At 38.3% G+C, this 21,033-nt stretch overlaps 1 protein-coding gene across 1 annotated transcript in view; it reads right to left on the bottom strand.

The window, feature by feature from the left end:
* HAO1 (hydroxyacid oxidase 1) overlaps window positions 1–3,063 on the bottom strand; it is a 60,068-nt gene extending 57,005 nt beyond the window's left edge. Inside the window, exon 1 of the mRNA XM_010387776.2 lies at window positions 2,837–3,063. Within this exon, the coding sequence (XP_010386078.1) occupies window positions 2,837–2,973 (137 nt within the window). The 5' untranslated portion in view covers window positions 2,974–3,063. The remainder of the gene's footprint in view (window positions 1–2,836) is intronic.
* Between the last annotated feature and the right edge of the window lie 17,970 nt (window positions 3,064–21,033).

The following is a 21,033-nucleotide window of genomic DNA, read 5'->3' as shown; positions in this document are numbered from 1 at the left end:
TTATTCACCTGTTGTGGATACTAGATAAATGATTTTGTGACATTTATGCCTATGAGAACACAATGTCGCTGGTAAGTTTATATTACTTCTCAAATATTGAAGTGAGAGAATGACATCACTTTTACCTATCTGTTATTTAAAAGAAAATGACACAATCTTCAGTATCAATAGGTGACGCAGCAGAAAAGAGTTTCCTTTTCTGAAATCATGAGGGCTTCCAAGTGTTCAAATTGTTGAATTATCTTCCATCAGTGATAATTTCAGGAAAAAAAGCTATGACAAATGTGAAGACCATTGTTGAGAAGGCTACTTTGAATTAATGTGTAGGAGAAACAAATTACTGTTCTTCCTTGAATTAATCCCAATCAATTCCAGCCATGCAAAATGTAGCAACTTGACATTTGCCCTGTTTTGTTATAACTGCAATAAGAAATTTTGTTCTTCTGGGTGGTTCCATTTATTTGTCCTTTTTAACATTTTTTTTTCTATTGCCACAGTAATATTAAAGTCTCAAGTCTTACCCAAAAATATCTCCAAGCAACTGCTGGGTGACATGAGTGGCCCATGTCCCTAGAACTCCAAAATGTGGTTATCAGAGCTGAGTACAGAGAAATAAAAGCTGTCACTGTAAATGACCTTTTGTTGTACTTGTGAGACAGGGAGGTGTATAAATTTTGTAAATGCGTTTGAAATACTCTGACCTTGCATCACAACGGGTTATCTGAGGTTTGATTGTTTTGCACTTTTCATTAGAATCAGAATGTGAAATTTCAGGTTGTTTTCTTTCATGCCACCAACCCAAAGTCTCCACAACCCTGGCAGAAATTCTATTCTTGGTGTCACGTGACCAGCTACATGACGCAGTGTGAAGAATCAAGGGTCACCTAGCGAGTCACAAAGCAAAAGAGGAATTGAGATATTAGCTAGGTAACGACCCCTAAAATGTGTTGCAATACAAACTCAAGTAGTTGATAATAAAATAGTATCAGCTGTCCTCCAAAGAAAGTTGATCAATACTTTTTTTTTTTATTTAAAGCTGAACAAAAGAGAATGATCAAGGTTCATGGAAAAGGTGGCACTGCAAATTCATTTTCATTGTCTGTGTCCTATCCCTAAGTCACTCAGTACACACATAGGATGGGAATACTCACTGGAATACCATGTAATGCACATAAGGCATGAGGCGCTTTTCCAGTTCACAACTTAGAAGTCACCAAAGTTTCTATGTCTCCCAAAGTTTCTACAATTTATAGGGTTGCATAGGTGATCCATCTGCTTTGGGGCACCCCTTTGCATCCTCTCTGAGACCTTCACTTGGCCAACTCTTTGGGGCCCATTTTGCATCAATTCAATCCAACAGTATAATGGAGGTTGATAGGCATCCAGTGGAATGTAAGCTCCTATGGACAGGAACTTTGTCTGGCTCACTGCTTTTTCCTCAGTACGTAGTACACAGTGTAGCTCATGGAGACTCCTAATTAGCCCTAGTTAATTAGCTAGCACGGGACAAAGGGAATTAAGTAATGAGGAAGGCTGTGTATACATGGAAATAATTACTTGAGCACTGGAGGCCTAGCAATGCTGAGACACTAACCATATACATCTGTCAAGGGTCTGAAATTTCCTTGGTTGTAATAACCTATTTAGATTAAGGTGTTTTCAAGAGACCACTCACAGGCAAATTTTGGTGGACAAAGTTAACGTTGGCCCAAGAAGGGGCATCTTCCAAGAGCAGAAACTTTTAAATGAGTCCAAAATAGTAAATAATGGTGCAGAATTTTAAGCCCCTCTACTCTCAGTCAACTTCCCTTCCCCTGACTTCCCTGGCGTTTGTTGAGCTCATTTGGGTTCCAGGCAAAACTTGAGACAAAGTCAAGGCTTGAAAGAGTTGGGGAGAGGCCCTGTCCTTCACCCCATCGCCATTTTCAGTCTCTAGATGAATTTGTGGGTGAATCAGTGATGGATACCAGAGGCCACCTTGGCCGGGATGATTTTATTTCTCTTAATTTAAATATAGAAAACTGATTTTGAGTGATTTTGTTGTAGACTAAAGAAGAAATCAGGGAGGAAAGCTGATTGCCTCCCCACTGCATATTTTCTGCCTTTTTGTCTTTAATTTATCACCATCAAGGAGTACCCACAATACTGAGTGACTTTACTAAGAGCCATAATGTTAGATGGATGAGACTGAGTGGAGTGGAGTGAAGGCTCTCCTGTCTTGCTCCAGCAAATAAACCATTTTTTATAACTCCAAAAAAAAAAAAAAAAAAAAAAACCTTTGGGAAAAGAGATGAAGTGCTTTGAAGGAGAGATGAAACAGCAAGGTTGAAAGATTAATGCTACATAGACAAATTGAAATCTAAAGTGAAAGTTTAGACAACAGTAATCAAAATGAATGATAACATGAAAAGCCAGCAGGAAAAGAACATTTGAGCCAACAATCCAATCTGGTTCATCCGGATAAGATGGTTATCTGGCATTGAATGCTGTTTCCTACACCATGAACATAAGCACTTACTGTCATACTAAGAAAAAGAAAAGTCATTCGAATTTATCGCTATTTTTATATGTAGTTAAATTAATTGTTATCATACTTTCAAGTGAAGTTAACATAGGGTTGGCTCTTGCAGTCAGTTGTTCAAGATTCACAGGCTTGGAATATTTTTTAACAATTTAAAGGCCCAAGATTTCTTACAGCCCCAAGAACTTTCCCCTCTCTACCAAGCATAAATCTGAACAAATAATTTCCCACCACCAACGTAAAACTAGGAGATCTTATTTTGGTACAGTCTTTGTGTAATTTTAAAACACGATTTAAAAAAATAAATTTTCTTACCTGGAAAATGCTGCAATATTATCAGCCAAAGTTTCTTCATCATTTGCTCCAGACCTATAATAGTCATATATAGACTTTGGAAGTACTGATTTAGCATGTTGTTCATAATCATTGATACAAATTAGCCGGGGGAGCATTTTCACAGGTTATTATTATCCCAGATGGAGTTGTTTTTTTTTTTTTAATGTATTGCTTTCTACATCCTCACTGTTCTGTTGTCAATTATTAATAGACTTTTGCCAAAGTTCAGATTTAGTTCTCTGTTGCTTACATTTAGTGAGCAAACATTATACGCTTAGCCTTTGAAATTCATTTGTAGGCTATCTTCCAAAGAACACCGAAGTCACTATCTGCCAAAGAACACCGACGTTGAGGTTGGGGAGGCAGCAGAAGGTGATTAGTTGTCTATCACATTAAAAAGGGCAAAGGAATAAGCAAAAAATTAAAGACTTAGAGGAATACCTGTATGAAACCACTCTTGGTTCAGTTTTGCCTAAGGCTGCTTCTTACACATGGTCTGTGCCTGTGCTGTTTGCTTGATACCCAGAATGGGCTGCCCACTCATTTTCTTTCCACATTTGGATCATGCACAAATCATATAAACAAGAGCTTATGATCAGAATGAGGCATCCATGAAATACAGTGCATCCATGCAATTCAGGACTTCTGTACAATAGAATATTTAGCTGATTACAAACATAAACATTTGGCTTTAACATGGAACATTAAGGCCAAATTTACAGCTAATTTTTTTACTCATTCTATATATTTCAGTTTTACAACATGATGTTATGAGATACATACACATAGAAAAATGGTTACAATAGGGAGGCAAATATATCATCTCATGTATTTACTTTTTTGTGTGTATGACAAGAACAGCTAAAATCGACTTATTTAACTAAAATTCCTACTATGTTGGTGTGCTGCACCCATCAACTCGTCAGCACCCATCAACTCGTCATTAACATGGCACAAGTATACATATGTAACAAACCTGCACGTTATGCACATGTACCCTAGAACTTAAAGTATAATAAAAAAATAAATAATTTTTTTAAAAAAATAGTATAAAAAATTACTACTATGATACAATTTTATTAACTTTAGTCCTCATGTTGCACATTAGCTCTCTAGTCCCAAACCCCCCAGCATGGACTGGTACCCCTCCGTGGCTTGTTAGGAACCAAGCCGCACAGCAGGAGGTGAGCAGCCGGTGAGCAAGCATTACGGCCTGAGCTCCGCCTCCTATTGTGAACTGCACATGCGAGGGATCTAGGTTACGTCACTCCTTTTAAGAATCTAATGCCTGATGATCTGAGGTGGAACACTTTCATTCCAAAACCATCCACCTACCCCCACCGCCTGTGGAAAAACTGTATTCCACAAAACTGGTCCCTGGTGCCGAAAAGTTAGGGACCCTGTTGTAGACTCATGCATCCTACATGTCTGCTATTTTGTATCCTTTGACCTGTATCACCCCATTTCCTCTTCCCTGCTTCCCAGTAGTGGTATTCACTCTCTCATTCTCTAGCTCTGTGAATTTGAAGTCTTTTTAAAAACAAAATGCCACATGGCCGGGCGCGGTGGCTTAAGCCTGTAATCCCAGCACTTTGGGAGGCCGAGACGGGCGGATCACGAGGTCAGGAGATCGAGACCATCCTGGCTAACATGGTGAAACCCCGTCCCTACTAAAAAATACAAAAAAACTAGCCGGGCGAGGTGGCGGGCGCCTGTAGTCCCAGCTACTCGGGAGGCTGAGGCAGGAGAATGGCGTGAACCCAGGAGACGGAGCTTGCAGTGAGCTGAGATCCGGCCACTACACTCCAGCCTGGGCGACAGAGCGAGACTCCGTCTCAAAAAAAAAAAAAAAATGCCACCTATAAGTGAAATAATGCAATAGTTTCCCTTTTGTGCCTGGCTTATTTCACTTAGCGTAATGTTCTCTGGGTTCTCCTGCAAATGACAGGATCCCCTTCTCTTACAAGGCTGAATAATATTTCACTGTGTATATATCTATACATTTTCCTTACCCATTTGTCTCTTAATGAGCATTTAGGTTTCCCATTCTTTTTTTTTTTTTTTTTTTTTTTTTTTTTTTTTTTTTTTTTTTTTTTTGAGGCGGAGTCTTTCTCTGTCTCCCAGGCTGGAGTGCAGTGGTGTGATCTTGGCTCACTGCAGCCTCTACTTCCCAGGTTCAAGACATTATTCTGCCTCAGCCTCCCAAGTAACTGGGACTACAGGCATGTGCCACCACGCCCGGCTAATTTTTGTATTTTTATTTAGTGAAGACGGGGTTTCACTATATTGGCCAGGCTGGTCTCAAACTCCTGACTTCAGGTGATCCAACTGCCTCGGCCTCCCAGTCTGCTGGGATTGCAGGTGTGAGCCACTGCACCTGGCCTACCACTAATTCTTAGAGTCTTATCTTGCTCTGGAGAGGGTATAGGGAAGTGCTATTCCAAAAGACCTGTGGTCTCAATCTACAACGTCACTCAATCATGGAACACCTGGGGAAGATTCACATTAGTAAGACGTGCTCAAGAAAGCAATGATTGTAACTACAGTTAGACCTGAGTTTCAATCTAGGAGCCTCCACTTAAAGCTGTTGCCAGTTATTCACTATCTAAATTCCAACCACCTACACCTGTAGGAGAACTTGCTCTTGAACTTGGAGCCTGTTTTTCATAAACATAGCCTGCCAAGTAGTATAGTTCCATGCCCTGTGGAACAGCCCTCAACCACAAGCCCAAGAAAGTTGGTGCATTAAATACCCCAAATTTCTCATTCTTCTGGTGGGATTACTTCTAGGCTTATCCTTTACATTGCGGGTTTCATTTGCCCACAGTGTGAGCTGGTTGATAATCTACATAATCTATGCTGTGTTGGCTATCTTCCTTTTTTTTTTGAGATGGAGTCTCGCTCTGTCATCACATTGGAGTGCAGTGGTGCGATCTCGGCTCACTGCAACCTCTGCCTCCCAGGTTCAAGCGATTCTCCTGCCTCAGCCTCCAGAGTAGCTAGGATTACAGGTACATGCCACCACACCAAGCTGATTTTTGTGTTTTTAATAGGGATGGGATTTCATCATTTTGGCTGGGATGGTCTCCATCTCTTGACCTCATGATATACCTGCCTCGACCTCCCAAAGTGCTGGGATTACAGGCATGAGCCACCGCGCCCTACCTGGCTGCCTTCCCTTCCAATCAGACTTTCCTGCTGCTCATTAGTGCTTCCTTCACCTCCCAGATAAACTCCTTGTGTTTGAATGCTTGCCTCTCGGTCTCCTTTTGGTGAAACTCAAACCAAGACAAAGAGAAATATTCATCCCTACCCTGAGGAGTGACTGTGAGGACAAAGGATATCTCGTTGGTAAAACACTTGGCATACAGTAGGCACAGTTGACCTTTGAACAAAAAAAAGAGTCCACTTACATGTAGATTTTCCTTAGATTCTTCCACCTCTGAGATGGCAAAAACAACTTCTTTTCTTCCTCTGGCTCCTCATTCTACACAATGTGAAGATGACAAGGATGAAGAGTTTTGATGTTCCACTTACACTTTATGAATAGTAAATATATTTTCCCTTCCTTGTGATTTTCTTAATAACATTTTCTTTTCTCTAGCTTGCTTTAGTGTGAGAATACAGTACATAACACGTGTAACATACAAAGTATGTGTAAGTTGATTTTGTTATTGGTAAGGCTTCCAGTCAAGAGTAGGCTACTAGTTGTTAAGTTTTGGGGGAGCTAAAAGTTATACACAGTGGGTCTGTACCTCTAACCCCCATATTGTTCAATGGTAAACTGTATTTCATTAATATTACCCTCATCTTCTCAATATACTTTACCAACACATTTTTCCAAAAGACATTTGTTTAATGTCAATTATATAAGGACAATTCCCTAATGTATAAGAAATTGGACAAAGGGATTCTTGGGCTTCTGGAAGGCCACTGCCATTTTTCTTCAAGTAAGTTAATCCCTTGGAGTATTTCTTTTTTCTTTTTCTTTTTCTTTTTTCTTTTTTCTTTTTTTTTGAGACAGAATCTTGCTCTGTTGCCCAGGCTGGAGTGCAGTGGTGCTATCTCGGCTCACTTCAAACTCTGCCTACCGAGTTCATGCCATTCTCCTGCCTCAGTCTCCCAAGTAGCTGGGACTACAGGCGCCCGCCACCATGCCTGGCTAATTTTTTTGTATTTTTAGTAGAGACAGGTTTTCACTCTGTTAGCCAGGATGGTCTCGATCTCCTGACCTGGTGATCTGCCTGCCTCGGCCTCCCAAAGTGCTGGGATCACAGGCATGAGCCACCGTGCCCGGCCTCCCTTTGAGTATTTCTTTGGTAGATTTGCAATTAGTCCAATTTATTTTCTACACCCTCAAGAGAAGTGCCTTTCATAAATAATGTAGATGTATATAATCAGACCTTTTTGAAAATTGCCTTATCCCATACTTCAGGAGGCTTTATATGGTAGAAAGGATAGGGTGTAAAATCATATCTTACAGTGGGTAAGTACCCTTTGAGTTTATTTTGGAGAAGGAAAATCATCTAAGATGAAGAACAATACTAAGGGGTTCAGTATGTAATCTGTGACTTAGTTTTGACCTGTGGCCACAGAGTGAACACAAAGCATAGTCACCTGTTATATGAAATTCCCATGCCGTGGGTCACCAAAAGGAGCAGGAGAGAGGATATGGATTAAATCTGTTTTTCCTACTGACAAAGCAACAAGAAACGAAAGATGCAGACTCCATAGCAGCCTATTGGGCAAACTGGGAATGAAACCAGTATCAAAAATATAAGCCATTAGGTCTTTCCCAGCTGTAATGATAGATATAGTATATAAAAAATAAAGGGTTTAAATTAATCAAAGGGTCATATGCTGTTAAAATTGACATTGAATTTTATAGTACATAGGTTTATTCTCAAAGTTCACAAATGCTGACTTTTTGCATCAGTGTAGTGACAGATAAAATGACATATTAAAATTGCTATTAGGAAGTAGAAAATCTGCTAATAGGATAAGCAAGTTCTAAATAACTCAGTCTCATAGTTAACAAAATTATTATGAAAATGTAGTCAAAGGGATCTTAATTATGGCTTATAACTGATTCAAAATTTAAAGATTAAAGCATGACCTTTTATTTGCATATTTATGTACAAATTTAGCATTTATTAAAACAATTAGCATCCTGCAACTAAAGTAATTAGAATGAAGAGGCAATCTAATATTCTTTATCAGGTCAAGTCCTGGTGAAACTAAAGAAGACACATAAGGGCCAGTGGTTCTCCAAGTGTGGCTTTGAACCAGCAGCATCAGTATCACCTAGGAAATTATTAGAAATGCAAATTCCAGGCGTCATCCTAGTCCTACTGAATCAGAGACTCTACAGCTATTTGTGCTGTAACAAGCCTTCCAGGTGATATGATGCCCAATATTGTTTGAGGACCATGGTTTATGCTAGATGGAATGCAAAGGGGGATTTTTTTCTTAAGAGGCTTATTCATTTTTATAATTTCAACTTTTATCTTAGATACTGGGGTACATATGCAACTTTGTTACCTGGGGATATTGCATGATGCTGAGGTTTGGGGTACAAATCCTGTCACGTAGGTAGTGATCACAGTACTCCATAAGTAGTTTTTCAGTCCATGCTCCCTTCCCTCCCTCCCCACTGTAGTAGCCTGCAGTGTCTGTTGTTCTCATATTTATGTCCATGTGTACTCAATGTTTAGCTTCCACTTCTAAGTGAGAACATGCAGTATTTGGTGTTCTACTCCTGGATTAATTCACTTAGGATTATGGCCTCCAACCATCTCCATGTTGCTGTGAAGGACATTGCTCCATTCTTTTTTATGGCTGTACAGCATTCCATGGTATGTATGTACCGCATTTTCTTTATCCAATCTACCATTGAAGAGCACCTGGGTTGATTCCATGTATTCGCTATTGTGAATACTGCAGCAGTGAACATATGAGTGTATGTGTCCTTTTGGTGGAATGATTTATTTTCCCTTGGGTGTATACCAGTAATGATATTTCTGGGTCGAATGGTAGCTCTATCTAAGTCCTTTGAGAAATCTCCAGACTGCTTTCCACAGTGGCTGTACTAATTTACATTCCCACCAACAATGTATAAACATTCTCTTTTCTTCACAGACTCTCCAACATCTGCTTTTTTTTTTTTTTTTTGACCTTTTAATAATAGCCATTCTGACTGGTATAAAAATGGTATCTCATTGTGATTTTGATTTGCATTTTTCTGATGATTAGTGATGCTGATAATTTTTTTATGTTTCTTGGCTGCTTGTCTATCTTCTTTTGAGAAGTGTCTGCTCGTATCCTTTGCCCATTTTTTAATGAGGTTATTTGTTTCTTGCTTGTTGATTTGTTTATATCCCCTGTAAATTCTGGATATTAGGCCTTTATTGGATGCATAATTTGCAAATATCTTCTCTCATTTTGTAGGTTGTCTGTTTACCCTGTTAATAGTTTATTTTGCTGTGCAGAAGCTTTTTAGTTTAATTAGGTCCCACTTTACTATTTTTGTTTTTATTGAAATTGATTTGGGAACTTAGCCAAAAATTCCTTGCCAGGGCCAATGTCAAGAAGAGTGTTTCCTAGGTTGTCTTCTAGTCATTTTATAGTTTGAGGTCTTACATTTAAATCTGTGATCCATGTTTAGTTGATTTCTGTATACGGTGAAAGGGGTCCAGCTTCAGTCTTTGGCATATGACTGGCCAGCTATCCCAGGACAATTTATTGAATAGAGAGTCCTTTCCCCATTGCTTGTTTTTGTCAGCCTTGCCAAGGGTCAAATGGTTGTAGGTATGTGGCATGTTTCTGAGTTTTTTTTTCTGTTCCATTGGTCTATGTGTCTGTTTTTGTACTAGTACCATATTATTTTGATTACTGTAGCTTTATAGTATAGTTTGAAGTTGAGTGGTGTGATGCGTCCAGCTTCGTTCTTTTTGCTTACAATTGCTTTGGCTATTTGAGCTCTTTTTTGGTTCCATGTGAATTTTAGTTCTTTTTGTTGTTGTTATTGCTGTTGTTTTTTCTAATTCTGTGAAGCATGACATTGGTAGTTTGATAGGAATAGTGTTGAATTTGTAGATTGCTTTTGGCAGTATGGCTGTTTTTATGATATTAATTCTTCCAATCCATGAGCATGGAATGTTTTTCCATTTATTTGGGTCATCTTTGATTTCCTTCAGCAGGGTTTATAGTTTCTTTGTAGAGCAATTTCACCTCCCTGATTAGCTGTGTTACTAGGTATTTCATTTCTTTTGTGGCTATTGTAAGTTGAATTGTGTTCTTGCTTTCACTGTCATCCTGGACATTGTTGATGTGTAGAAATGTGACTTATTTTTATACATTGATTTTGTATCCTGAAACCTTGCTGAAGTCACTTGTGAGTTCTAGGAGTCTTTTGACACAGCTTATAGGATTTTCTAGGCATAGAATTATATCATCAGTGAACAGAGATAGCTTGACTACTTCTTTTCCTATTTGGATGCCTTTTAGTTTTTTTCTCTTGTTTGATTCCTCTGGCTAGGACTTCCAATGCTATGTTAAATAGACAAGGTGAGAGTGCAGAATCTTTGTCTTGTTCCAGTTTTCATGGGGAATGGTTTGAACTTTTGCCCATTCAGTATAATGTTGGCTGTGTGTTTGTCATAGATGGCTGTTATTATTTTGAGGTATGTTCCTTCAATACCCAATCTGTTAAGGGTTTTTGTCATAAAGAGATGTTACATTTTATCTCATGCTTTTCTGCATCTGTTGAGATAATCATATAGATTTTGCTTTTAATTGTATTTATGTGGTGAATCATATTTATTGATTTTGCATGTATTTCCTACTTGATTGTGGTGTATGAACTTTTCGATGTGCTGTTGGGTATACTTTGCTAGTATTTCGTTGAGAATTTTCACATCTATGTTCATCAGCAATATTGGCCTGAAGCTTTTTTTTTCTTTCTGTCGTGTCTCTGCCAGATTTTGGTATCAGGCTGATTGTGCCTTCATACAACGAGTGAGGAGCCCCTCCTCAATTTTTTTTGAATAGTTTCAGTAGGATTGGTATCAGCTCTTCTTTGCACATCTTGCAGAATTTGGCTGTGAAACCATCTGGTTCAGGTCTTTTTTTTTTTTTCTTGGTATGTTATTTATTACTCATTCAGTTTCCGAAGTTGATATTGGTCTGCTCAGGGTTTCAATATCTTCCTAATTCAATCTCAGGAAATTGTGCACTTTCACAAATTTATCCATTTCCTTTAGATTTTCTAATTTGTATCCCAGAGTTGTTCATAGTAGTCTCTGAGGATCTTTTGTATCTCTGTATTTTTGTATTTTGTATTTCTGTAGTTGTAATATTGCCTCTGTTATTTCTGGTTATGCTTATTTGGATCTTCTCTTTTTCTTTGTTGGTCTAGCTAATAGTCTATCAATCTTTTTTTTAATTTGCTTTATTGTATTTTATTTTATTTTTTTGAACAACCAACTCTTGGTTTCATTGATGTTTGTTTGTATTTTTGCATCTCAATTTCATTAAACTCTTCTCTAATTTAGCTCTTCTTTTCTTCTGCTAGATTTGAGGCTAGTTCATTCTCTTTTTTTCTAGTTCCTTTAGGTGTAGAGCTAGTCTGTTAATTTGAAATCTTTTTAACTTCTTGATGAAGGCACTTAGAGCTATAAACTTTCCTCTTGACAATGCGTTGGCTGCACCCCAGAGATTTTGCTAAGTTGTGTCCCTATTTTCATTAATTTCAAAGAATTTTTTTATTTCTGCCTTAATTTCAGTGTTTACTCAGGAGTTTTTCAGGAGCAAGTTGTTTAACCTCCATGTATTTGGGTGGTTTTGAGAGATCATTTTGATATTGATTTTCGTTTTTATTGCACTGTGGTCTGAGAGTGTGCATGGTATGGTTTCAATTCTTTCAATTTATTGAGACTGGCTTTATGACTGAGCATGTGGTCAACCTTAGATCATGTTCCGTGTGCAAATGAGAAAAATATATATTCTGTGGTTGTTGGGTGGAGTGTTCTGTAGATGTCTATTAGGTCCAACTGGTGAAGAGTTGACTTTTTCCAGAGTTTCTTTGTTGGTTTTCTCCCTTGATAATCTGTCTAACACTCTCAGTGGGGTATTGAATTCTCCCGCATTAGTGTGGGGTTGGTAAATCTTTTCTTAGGCCAAGAAGAACTTGCTTAATTAAACCGGGGACTCCAGACTGGATGCTTATATATGTATGATAGTTAAGGCTTCTTATTGGATTGTACCCTTTATCTTTATGTAATGTTCTTCACTGTCCTTAATATTTATTGGAATAATGTCTGTTTTATCTGATATAAGAATAGTGAATCCTACTCTTTTTTGTTTTCCATTTGCATGGTAAACATTTCTTCTTCCTTTTACTCTGAGTCATTGGTGTCGTTACATGTGCAATGGGTCTCTTAAAGGACAACAGATGATTAGGTCTGATCTTTTTATCCAGCCTGCCACTCTGTGTATTTTAAGTGGGGCATTCGGCACATTTGCGTTTAAGGTTAGTATTGATAGGTGTGGTTTTAATCCTGTCATCATGTTGTTAGCGGGTTGTTACATAGACTTAATTGTACAGTTGTTTTATAGTGTCTGTGGGCTATGTGCTTACACATGTTTTTGTGGCAGCAGGTGTCATTCTTTTGATTCCATGTTTTGCACTCCGTAAGGGCCTCTTTTAAGACTGCTCTAATGAAATGTACTCCTTCAGCATTTGCTTATCTAAGAAGTATTTTATTTTTCCTTCATTTATGAAGCTTAGTTTGGTTGGATATGAAATTCTTGTTTGAAATTTCTTTTCTTTTAGGTCACTGAAAATAGATCCCTAACCTCTTCTGGTGGTAATGTTTCTTCTGAGAGGTCTGCTTCTAGCCTGATGGAGTTCCTTTCATAAGCGAGCTGCCCCTTCTCCCAGCTGCCTTTAAGATTTTTTTGTTTTGCATTGGCATTGGTGAATCTGATGACTGTGTGCCTTGGGGCTGGTCATCTTGAATAGTATCTAGCTGGGGTTCTCTGCATTTCTTGGATTTGCATGTCAACTTCTTTAGAGAGATTAGAAACATTTTCACAAATTCTCTCTTCATTAAATATAGTTTCCAGGTTGTTCATTTCCTCTCTTTCTCTCTCAGGAATGCCAACGAGCTGTAGATTTGGTCTCTTTACTTAATCCCATATTTCTTGGAGGTTTTGTTCATCATTCTTATTTCTTTTTTCTTTATTTTTTGCCTGACTGAGTTTATTTGAAGAACTGGTCTTGGAGCTCTGAGATTCTTTCCTCATCTTGTTCTTTTCTGCTGTTAATACTTGACAACTGTTTTGTGAATTCTTATAGTGAATTTTGCAGTTCAAGGAATTTAGTTTAGGTCTTTCTTAAAATGGCTACTTTGTCTTTCAACTCCTGAACCATTTTACTGGATTGCTTGGTTTCCTTGGATTGAGTTTTAACTTATTTCTGGATCTCAATGAGTTTCCTTGCCATCCAGATTCTGAATTCTATGTCTCTTTTCAGACTTTCACACTGGTTAAGAACCATTGCTGGAAAGCTAGTGGGCTCATTTAAACACTAGCTTCTTTAACCGCCAGAGTTCTTACACTGATTCTTTTGTATCTGGGAGAGTTGATGTTCCTTTGACTGTGTTATGCATTGAGTATAGTCCATTGGCTTCATTTCTGGAAGTTTTCAGAGGGCTAATGCTCTGTACAGGGTCTTGTTGTTGAATTATTGTAAATAATATAGCTTCGATGAATGGAGGAACACCAGGTTTTTTGTCTTGAGTTGAATTAGATAAGACACGTACACACATAAGAAGATTAAATTTAAAAAAAAAAATCCACTTTTTTTTTTTTGTATTACTGCAGCCCAACAGTTGATTTGGAGTACCATTTTAGTAGGTAAATTCTGAAATACAGTCCCCACATTGCTTAATCTCTTGGTGGATAGAATGAAAAGCAGTGGTTGGAGATTAGAACAGCTTTTGTTAATTTGCAATGAGTGCATTGTTAAAATATCTTACATTCTTTCAGAGACAATACATTCTTTAAAACTTCTCTGCAGGTCTCCTGTGAAGTCAGATGCTAAAACAGGCACACCATAGCAAAACAAGTTCAGGTCTTGTTCAAGATTCTAAATGTTACATTTGCACACTCATCACCCCCATCCTCCCCACAAGTTTGGGAATCAGAATGGTAAACACCAATGCAAATGGCATCTGCTGGGTTCAGGCCCCCTCCTTCACTGTGACCAGAAGAAGAGGCTTTGGTGTTTTTTTGTGTTTTCTTGCCACTGGACTTAATAAAAATCTTAACTTCCAACCCCCCCAATATCCCAACAAAATCTGCAGAATAGGCCGGGCTCGGTAGCTCATGCCTGTAATCCCAGCACTTTGGGAGGCTGAGGCAGGCGGATCACCTGAGGTCAGGAGTTCGAGACCAGCCTGACCAACATGGCGAAACCTCGTCTCCACTAAAATTAAAAAAAAAAAAAAAAAAAAAAAAAAGTTATTTGGGCGTGGCATCATATACCTGTAATCCCAGCTACTCAGGAGGCTGAGGCAGAATTGCTTGAACCTGGGAGGCAGAAGTTGTGGTGAGCCAAGATGGCACGATTGCACTCCAGTCTGTGCAACAAGAGGGAAGCTCTGTCTCAAAAAAAAAAAAAAAAAATCTGCAGAATAATGTCCCGACAACCCCACAACCTTTGGATATTTTCCAAACCACAGGGCCATCTTGAGGAACTCTCTCCTGTTACTTTCTCTCAAGGGTAACTAAGCACAACCTAGAAGGAAGCAATAAGTACTTCTCAACTGGAATTTTTTCATTATTTGTCATAGATGTAATTTAGACTATTACATCTATTACTATTACATTGTTTGGAGAAATGTCATATTTCCTGTTTTTATCCTTTTAAGAGGCATTTTATTTTAAATGAGGAATAGAGTTTGGTTGAGTCTTAGATATTTCCATCCTTCTAGACATTAGAAGAGGTTAAGTTGTCTCAAGCACTAATGGCTAGGGAGAAACGGGTATCCTGGACAGCTGGAAAGAGTGCCCCTTACAAGTATAAAAACTATTTCGTTGTGGTTTTACTTTATATATTTTTACGTGTTTATTGACCTTTTGTTGTTATTGATTGGTTGGCTTTCTTTATGCTTTTTTGGACATAGATCCTTGAGATTATATGTGTATGAGTTACATTTTTCCTAAGTTTACTTGTTTTCACACATGAATAATGCCAATGTCAGCCACAAACCTGCATAATTGAGAGCATGTGGTTGGATATTCTGGTTTTTTTCTCTTTCTTCCTCTCTCCCTCCCTCCCTTCCTTTCTATTTCTTTCTTTCCTTACTTTTTCTCTCCTTGTTTTCATATTTACTTATTCACTAATCTAATTTTAAAGACAGAGTCTCACACTGTCACCCAGGCGGGAGTGCAGTGGCACAATCAGAGCTCACTACAGCCTCAAACTTCTTTGTTCAAGCCACTCTCCCACCTCAGTCTCCTGAGTAGCTAGGAGTAAAGGCGCAGGCCACCACACTTGGCTTTAATTTTTTTTTTTTTTTTTTTTTTTTTGGTAGACACAGGGCCTTGCTATGTTGCCTGGCCAACCTGGTCTCAAACTCTTGGCCTCAAGAGATCTTTCCACCTCTGCCTCCCAAAGTACTGGGATTACAAGCATGTACCACTGTGCCCCCTACTCTTCATTTTGAACTTAATGTTGTCTTCTTTTCTTTCTTCTTCCCTTTTCTCTGCCTCCTCACCTTTATTTTCTTCTTCTTTTTCTTCTTTCTCTGTCACTCTGTCTTTCCATGTTGCAATTATAACCTAGTCCTAGATAGGCAAGTTGCCTTTAGCTAGATTTTTTAGGGCTTCGTTTTTGTTTTTGTTTTGTTTTATTTTTCTGGTTCACCTTCTAAATGTGGTCCCTTTGAGGTCCTGGCTTTAAGCTAGGCTGAATAAGTATGCCAGTGGTGATAAGCTTCTGGGAAAGACCTCCCTCTTTCATACGCTATAACAACAATACAACCTGGCAAGCTGTTGCCTGGAGGTGGAGTGAAGATAGAAATAAGAGTGAGAAGTGGTTGCATGTATTGCTCCATTAGCTCTAGTTAACAACCTTTTCAGTACTCACCTTTAAAGTAATGTGGTTTGCCTGCACTTCCCCCAACAACCATGAGGCCATTAAAAATAGAGCTCTAATGCAGGATTGGGTTCAGCACATGCCCTTGGGGGAAAAGCAACTTTAGGACTCTGCTTTCTTCTCCAGGTTCTTATTCTCACAGATTTTGGTCTGTTTGTTCATTATTATTTTATGGGCATCTTGATATCTTCAGAAATATAATTTGTTATATCTAAAATAACTACTGTTTTTAGCAGGATGATTGAACTGGTATATTTTAGATCACTCAGTATGAATATGGGAAACAAATCATTTGACTACTAACTACTGGTCATAAATTATTAGTTTAGTTTTGTTTTAGTTCATTATCCCATACCCAGTATGGAAATTTTCTCTTGGATCACCACCTGCATTGAAGCATTTTCCCCTACTATCCTTCTGCTGAGGATGTCGTCTTCCAGGTTTCCATCTTTATATGGTAGTCTCTATGCCTTAGTCTCCACATCCACATGTAGCTACACACAGGTGCTCTATAAGGGCTTATTAGATGACCTTGAGGAAATCTTATGCTTCAGTGCCATTTACCTGCCTGATGAGGTTTTACTTGCTTTTGGTAGTTCTTTTTGTCTTATTTTATATTTGGGTTCTTGAGAATATCCATTACTTTCTTGCCATTTCAGCCACACATTGTAAAATATGCTTATAACATTTTATCTCACATCTGTAGGTGTTTTATAAAAGACTTTACTTCAGGAAAACTAGTCCACAAATTTCTAAACATTATAATTATGGTTTTAATTATGGACCTGTTGTACAGAAATGTAAATGTTTATTTTAGTCAAAGATATCAATAGTGCTGCTGAGGATCTGGGCTTTTTAGTCTTGTTTGGAAAATCTTTCTGCAGTCTTAAAAACATTTTCTCATGTTTTCCTCCATCTGGAGCTGATCTTTGTACACTGTGTAATCACTATTTTATTTCTGCTAGCAGAGTGGGCCAAATATTTGATTTAACAAATATATCCAGCTCTTTCCTTCAAGGCACATAGTGAAATTGCATGTTCTGGTTTCCTTGTGGATAGGGCCATGTTGGTTCTGGGCCACATGTCCAGTTCTGGCCAATGAGTTGTTAATGTTTGATGGTCATCAAATTGGAGTTGAAGCATTTAACTGCCAGTGCAAGACCTGTCTTAGCTCTCTTTTCCTTGGCAGATCAGCAAGCTCTATTCTGATGGTAGCTGCTTTGTCAGCCTGGGTGAAAATGAGAAGAGCCCCAGGCAATACACGACTGGCAAATAGTATGTGACTTTGTATGCCAAAAATTATATCTTTGGCATCCAAAGTCACATAGTGTATCCTAGTCTTACCAATACACATAAGGCCCAATATAAGAATTAATTTATTTTTCCAAATAAGTAACCAATTATCTCACCCTCAATGAGTGAACAGCCCATCTTTCTCCATTCATTTAATGATACTTGTTAAGACAGGATATTTCATACCATGAATATAACCAAAAACATTAGTTTTTGGTTAATCAAAAAAAATTTCCCATGTAGACATAAACACATTTTCAAGGTTAATGATGAAATAAGATGGATAATGGATGCCAGAAATTATGCTTTCTGTAAGCAGCATGCAGAAGTCTCCAAAGGAGGCTATTTCTAAAACACAGTTGTAATTGGAACCAGTGAGTGAGAGTAGGCTGCTAATGGGATGTCATGCTTTGATTTTAGAGATCAGGAATCCAAATTGAAATGACTTTGAACAGTACAGTTTTGTTTAAACTGTAGTCTTCTGCTAGGAGGAAAAGTTCCCGATATTTAAAATGGGACAATTTCTTCAGGTAGATAATCTGAATTTAGAGAGGAAGGGTAGCTTTACCTGAAAGGTGATGCTGAAAGGAAGTCACTGCAGATGGAGGCTCATCCTGGAATAGGTTCTCATCCTGCAGGCTGCTTGTCTTAGAGGATGAGACACAGATGTGTGTGGTCTTCCTATAGGTATTGAATTATTTAACCCTTTTACGAATTTTATTGATGACTCTTCTTGTTTTTTTTTTTTTTTTTTTTTTTTTTTTTTTTTTTTTTTTTGAGATGGGGGTCTCACTCTGTCATCTAAGCTGGAGTGCAGTGGTATGATCATGGCTAACAGCCTTGAACTCCTGGGCTCAAGTGATCCTCCAGCCTCAGCCTCCAGTTTCACTATGTTGCCCAGGCTGATCTGGAACTCCTGGCCTCAAGCAGTCCTCTCACCTCAGCCTTTACGGATGACTATTAATAGCATATTTATAAATATAACATTTAAAAATATTTGTAAATTATTTCTGATCACTAAATGCTGACAGTCATATTGAAGCATATTAGAAAACTAGAAAATCATTAGGACCAATTTCTTTTGGAAATTACTAAAAAAGAGTATAGGACTTCATGACTAAAACACCAAAAGCAATGGCAACAGAAGCCAAAATTGACAAATGGAATCTAATTAAACTAAAGAGCTTCTGCACAGCAAAAGAAACTATCATCAGAGTGAGCAGGCAGCCTACAGAATGGGAGAAAATTTTTACAATCTATCCATCTGACAAAGGGCTAATATCCAGAATCTACAAAGAACTTAAACAAACTTATAAGAAAAAAAATCAAACAACCCCATCAAAAAGTGGGCAAAGGATATGGACAGACACTTCTCAAAAGAAGACATTTATGCAGCCAATAGACACATGAAAAAAAAATGCTCATCATCACAGGCCCTCAGATAAATGAAAATCAAAACTACAATGAGATACCATCTCACACCAGTTAGAATGGCCATTATTAAAAAGTCAGGAAACAACAGGTGCTGGAGAGGATGTAGAGAAATAGGAACACTTTTACACTGTTGGTTGGACTGTAAACTAGTTCAGACATTGTGGAAGACAGTGTGGCAATTCCTCAAGGATCTAGAACTAGAAATACCATTTGACCCAGCCATCCCACTACTGGGCGTATTCCCAAAGGATTATAAATCATGCTGCTATAAAGACATATGCACACATATGTTTATTGCAGCACTATTCACAATAGAAAAGACTTGGAACCAACCCAAATGTCCATCAATGATAGACTGGATTAAGAAAATGTGGCACATATACACCATGGAATACTATGCAGCCATAAAAAAGGATGAGTTCATGTCCTTTATAGGAACACGGATAAAGCTGGAAACCATCATTCTGAGCAAACTATCGCAAGGACAGCAAACCAAACACCGCATGTTCTCACTCATAGGTGGGAACTGAACAATGAGAACACATGGACACAGGGTGGGGAACATCACACACCAGGGCCTGCTGGGGGGTGGGGGGAGAGGGGAGGGATAGCATTAGGAGACATACCTAATGTAAATGACAAGTTAAGGGGTGCAGCACACCAACATGGCACATGTATACATATGTAACAAACCTGCACTTTGTGCACATGTACCCTAGAACTTAGAGTAAAATTTAAAAAAAAGAGTATATTGTTATGTGAAATTTGTGTGGGAGCCATACAAATGTATTATAAGGAAATGGACATGGGAAAAGGAGCACACTGAATGCATTTTTACCCCTCCTCTCCTCATTTTGTCGATAAATGTAAAAAATAAAAAACTCAGTCTTTTTAAGATATGTAAAATGGTTTCAAAAACATTCTGATACTTCAGCTCAATTGCTGGAAATATCCTTTGTGGTAAGCAAAGATAGTTGCCTATTCACAAAGAATAGCATAATAAAAAAACAACATTTGGCCAGGTGTGGTGGCTCATGCCTGTAATCCCAGCACTTTGGGAGGCCGAGGCGGGTGGATCACCTGAGGTCAGGAGTTTGAAACCAGCCTTGCCAACATGGTGAAACCCCATCTCTACTAAAAATAAAAAAAATTAGCTGGGCATGGTGGTGGGTGCCTATAATCCCAGCTACTCGGGAGGCTGAGGCTGGAGAATCGCTTGAACCAGGAGGCAGAGGTTGCAGTGAGCTGAGATCACGCCATTGCACTCCAGCCTGGGCAACAGAGTGAGACTCCGTCTCAAAAAAAAAAAAAAAAAAAAAAAAAGGGAAAACAATGTTTATCTTCTACTTTATTATTACGGAGGGATTGCTTGGCAGGACTGTTTCTTTTATCTGCTTTGGGACCATTAGTAGCAAATGTTCAGTGTGACCAACATAAGTTAATGATGTGAGGACTGATACTAACCATTTTTGAAAACTCTCAGTGGAAATCATGAGTTTACCCAGCATTAGGTTTCATAAGTTATAATAATATAGTCTCTTTGCTTTTCACTGTAAATATACTCATTGAATATAATATATTGATATATATCGTATGATTATGCATAATACATCATTACAATATATAAAATTAATATGTAAACTCACTCAACAAAAGATATACAGATCTTAGGCTAAGACAAAATTGGAAGACATTAATTCTTCTTATGAAAGCAATTTCTGTGGTTGTCCCTTCTTTAGAAACATTGGGTCCAGTGGTATGAAGGGTGATGGAAATAACAAATGAAGTCTTCGTTCCTCAGTGGCAAACACTGGAACTACCACCCTGATCTATGCAGAGAATGTTTCAGCATCATTCTCTGCCAGTTAACTCCAGTATTAGTATACTACCAAGTGTTATTTTTTTGTGAACTCATATTAAATATAGGTACATCAAGTATCTTCCAAATTTTGTATTGTCAGGTCCTAAGAAAGAGAAGCAATGGTTAAATCTCATATTAGTACACTAGGTTGCCCAACTGGCATGTGTTTTATTTGTTAATAAATACAATTTTAAAAATGCTCTCCACCTTCCACCGGTCCCCTTGCCACTCCCCTAAATAACTTAAGGGGGCTGGCTTGGCTGGGAGGCCCACTCTTTGCCCTTGCCATCTTCTTCCCTCTTTCTGTTCAGAATGCAGAAAGATCCAGCAGCATCTTGGGATGATGAGATACCACGAGAGTGGGGGCCAGAGACAAAGGTGACAGGGCAGAAAGAGACAGGATCCTGGGTCCTGAGGCCCACAAAG

This window comes from Rhinopithecus roxellana, chromosome 13, assembly GCF_007565055.1.
Source record: "Rhinopithecus roxellana isolate Shanxi Qingling chromosome 13, ASM756505v1, whole genome shotgun sequence".
Lineage (NCBI taxonomy): Eukaryota > Metazoa > Chordata > Mammalia > Primates > Cercopithecidae > Rhinopithecus > Rhinopithecus roxellana.
The sequence above is the reverse complement of the archived record's forward strand: the minus strand, read 5'-3'. Positions and strand labels throughout refer to the sequence as shown.